A 4287-nucleotide genomic window follows, 5' to 3' on the forward strand; every position below is an offset into this window, starting at 1 on the left:
GAGAGTTTGAATAAGATAACAGTCCATAACCACAGAGAAGATAGGTGGTTAAGGCATCATAGCTTCAATCAGACACAACAGAGATTTCCTTCATTAAGAGAAATTAATTATTGTGGAACAAAATCCCTTACAGACAACTGAGAACATAGGAAGTTAAGGCATCATGGCTTCAATCAGACACAACAGAGATCCCCTTCATCAAGGGTAATTATTATTATTGTATAAAAAATCCCATACAGACAATACTGGTAATGCCTAATAAACCACCTTTGTCTAGCAATTGTTATGCATATGGGTTTATTCACAACACACACCCAAAATATCTCCCACTGCAACGAGTTCATAACAGAAATTTAATGGCACTGCCCTGAAACAATTGAAATTTATGTGGCAAAAACGACACGGTCTCTAATCACTTCAATATCTATCTCAGCGGGATCAGTGGCCTGAACGTCATAGTGAAAACCATCAAGTTCCCTTTTCAGTCTGTCCTTAGTTGTAGCATAAAGCATCTTTGCTCTGATTTTGGATACATCTGGACACCTGAAAATGCATGGATTCCATCGCTCATACATAAAGACAATATTTTAAATAGATAAGAGTTGATAAACAAAAAAAGAGAAAATGGGGACCTCCTGCATGAAGCTAAATCACTTAACCACTTGAGCTAGCTCACTAGGCTGGAGATTTTTTATAGTCAATATAAGACAATTAAAATTGACTTGATACATATAACGATCATGTTTCAAAAAGAAATAGATGGACCTACACGTAAGTAGAGAAGCAAACGGTTCTGACTCCTCCAGTGGTAACCAAAAGGAAAACTTTACAAATGGGTGAAATTCATTGCCACCTGTAGCATGTAGTATAACGGAGGACAAATGAACTTCTACCCGGTTGTCGGAGGATTCAGAAGCTTCAGAAAAGGCCTGTAGCCTAATGGCATGTAGCAATCTAGCATTGCAGAGTGTTTGAATTAGATAACAGCCCAAAACCAAATATATCATCCACAAATGAGATGCAATTAAGGGATCACGGCTTCTATCAGACATGATGTTATGAAAATTCAATGTCGATACAAACTGGACCAATAGACAGATTTTTTTTATCGTTGACATAAGACAATTTGAATTAACATGATCCATAGAAAGATCATTAAGTTTTAAAAAACTTAGATGACCTTACACTTATGCAGAGTAGCAAAGCTTCTTTCTCCTCTAGTAGTTATCAAAAAGGAAAAATTTACAGATGGCTAAAATTTCTTAACGCCTTTATCCTTTTGTAGAGAGGAGGGCAATGAACTTGTGCCTGTTCAATGTAGGTTTCAATATAAGGCCTATATCAATCCATCATTGCAGTGTTTGAATGAGATAATACTCCATAATCAAAGAGAAGATCCACAAGGAGATGCGGTTAAGGCATCATGGCTTCAACTAGACACAATGTTGTGAAAAGTCAAAGACGATAATGGACCCATAGACTGAGATTTTTTTTTTTATAGTTGACATAAGACAATTTGAATTAATATGATCCATAGAAAGATCATTAATTTTCATAAAGGGTTCACATAAGCAGATAACCAAAAGTTCCTTCTCTTCCAGTGGCTACCAAGAAGGAAAACTATAGAGAAGTCTGAAATTTCTTACCAAATGCACCCTTTTGTAGAAGAGGGAACATATGCAATTGTGCATGTTTGATGGAGGCTTCAAAAAAGGCCTATATTAATCTAGTATTGCGGAGAGTTTGAATAAGATAACAGTCCATAACCATAGAGAAGATAGGTGGCTAAGGCATCATATCTTCAATCAGACACAACAGAGATTTCCTTCATTAAGAGAAATTAATTATTGTGGAACAAAATCCCTTACAGACAACCGAGAACATAGGAAGTTAAGGCATCATGGCTTCAATCAGACACAACAGAGATCCCCTTCATCAAGGGTAATTATTATTATTGTATAAAAAATCCCATACAGACAATACTGGTAATGCCTAATAAACCACCTTTGTCTAGCAATTGTTATGCATATGGGTTTATTCACAACACACACCCAACATAGATAGAGTGATTATTAATGTAAAAAGAAACCTGATCAGTTTGTAAAACCTTGCATAGATAACAATCACAAGCTAGAGAAGGGGCACAAGGCATGACAACTATACAACCAATAATGTTAGTATACTATTACTACTAGAGTGAGGGGAGGATGCTATCAAATCAACCCAGTGTCTTGCATCCCAAAACCAGCTTTCAGATTCATAAAGCATGAAATAGGCTAAAGGGATCGGAACATTAACCTGTTGGCTGAGGGTTTTGTTTATATCTCTCTGTGATAATGGAACTGGTTGCATTGTCTAACCTATCCAATGAAATTTGTAACTGCACCAGACCAGACAATCCTTGGAAACAAATATATAAAGAAGACTAAGCTGATATCTCACGACACAAAAACTTCATAGAAAAGAAGAAAACTGGAAACCCATAATAACAAGAGCCCCCGGGATGACTGGGACGTGAACACACCAACGATTCAAATACATTAGCTTAATTTTTCAGCTTGATCAGAGTTCGTTAGTGTGTAAAATTCTTAAAAATGGAACTTAAATAGGAACCGGCCTAAACTGGGTGTGGGCTTGATGAATTGTGGGAGAATTGAAATGGGAAGGTGGATGAAATTCATTACCATGCAATGAAGAAGATCTTGCTTTTCTGACAGTTCTCGTAGGTGACAAAATCGAAGTCATAGACAGCGTACCGGCAATCGTTCTCGGGGAGGGCAGCAGTGAAATCATCGTAACTCTCGGCAGGTCCTCCGGTCTTTTCAACGACCACTTGTTTAGTTTTCTCGTCGATTTTGAACACCAGGTAGCGATGGATCTTCTTCCTCTTCAGCTCCAGGAAAGCGTGCTTGCAGTCATCTGCAACGCCCATTCCAGAAGAAGCGCTCGACTGGATGGATGAATGCCATTCAATGCCCCACAAAATTCAACTCAACCGATTAATTGATTGAATATTTTTTTATCAGTTTCCACTAAAAGAAAAGAAAATCAAAGAAGTTAGTTATTGTTTACCATTGGGTCACACTGTGCTTTCCATTCCACATTAGTACTCTGTTCTGGATGCTGCTGCAAACAAGATAGAAAAGAAACAAGAATCCTAATTCCAATAGCCCGCCATTAACTATCAAGAAAAAGCTATGAACCCTTAAGTGGGCTTCAGATCGTCAAACATGGACGCCCATGACCAAATCCCGCCACTATTAACAGGCGAAACTCGATCATTATTCTGAGGAGTACAGCCGCGAAAATCCTCTGGCTCGGCTTTCAATCTCAAGGGACTTTTCTTCTTCTTGGCATCCCCGCGCCCAAAAACCACCGCCTCCCCATTCTTGAGAGCCAGAGTAGGCGGTAACCCGCCCAAGCGCCTACAGCTGCGATTTCCTCTGCAAAATACCTTCGAAGCTGAGACATACAGAGTCGGCTCCGAAGGCGGTGGCGGGCGGAGAAAACCACGAACAAATCTCCGAACGCGGCGCTTCGTTTTCTTTAAAGAAGACACAAGCCTCTGGACATACGGAGTCGATTTCCCCGCTCGCACTTGGCTAACTTCAAAATCTCCAGCCTGTGCTTTGCGATTCCAATCCCCATGCTCTGCAAGAATTCATAGTTGAAAGATGCAATATCCTCCTTTTCCAGCTCGTTTTGGGCAAACAAGAGGCCATACTCGTAGACCAGACAAGGTTCCAGGTCCGATTCCGAGAGCCAGCCAAACCAGGGGAAATGACTCCTATCGCTCAAAACAAAGAAGCATATGTGGTGGAAGAAAGCAGGATGTTCTCCGAAATTGCTGAGAATAAACAAAAATTGCACAACACATATGAACAATTTCCAGCTGAATGTATATGGCAGGTGTCAACGTTAAAAACAAAAGGACGAAGAAAGTCTCACTCAAAGGAAGGCCTATCGGCCATCATCGGCCTAAACATGGCTCATTGGTATTGCAAAACAATGACACATCAAGCTTCTCAAATCTCATATCAAATATTTCCATGCATTGGACTTAAACCAAATTGGGAAATGTCATATGATTTTGTTAATGTCACGTGGTTAATATCACATATGAGGTCATGGTATTTAATTGTGAGTTAATTGGATGCCATACAATCACCTTCAAATCACTATGAATACGTGCAAGGTCTATATCTTGCTTCAAACATCAAAAATTTATCACTGTGGGCTAAACAAAATTGATCACCATATGATATATGCAATTGAGTTGAATGTGCT

At 39.3% G+C, this 4287-nt stretch overlaps 1 protein-coding gene across 1 annotated transcript; it reads right to left on the reverse strand.

Annotated features, from left to right (window-relative positions):
- Window positions 1–383: 383 nt before the first annotated feature.
- On the reverse strand, window positions 384–3785 carry LOC149262732 (actin-depolymerizing factor-like). The gene is made up of 3 exons (XM_089381704.1): window positions 3073–3785; window positions 2685–2950; window positions 384–543 (listed from the first exon to the last, which is right to left on the reverse strand). The coding sequence occupies exons 1-3, from the start codon at window positions 3073–3075 to the stop codon at window positions 384–386; spliced, it is 429 nt and encodes a 142-aa protein (XP_089237830.1). The 5' UTR covers window positions 3076–3785.
- Window positions 3786–4287: the final 502 nt, after the last annotated feature.

Source organism: Pinus tabuliformis, chromosome 6, assembly GCF_031772625.1.
Source record: "Pinus tabuliformis cultivar Carrire ecotype Pingquan chromosome 6, CPIR1, whole genome shotgun sequence".
Lineage (NCBI taxonomy): Eukaryota > Viridiplantae > Streptophyta > Pinopsida > Pinales > Pinaceae > Pinus > Pinus tabuliformis.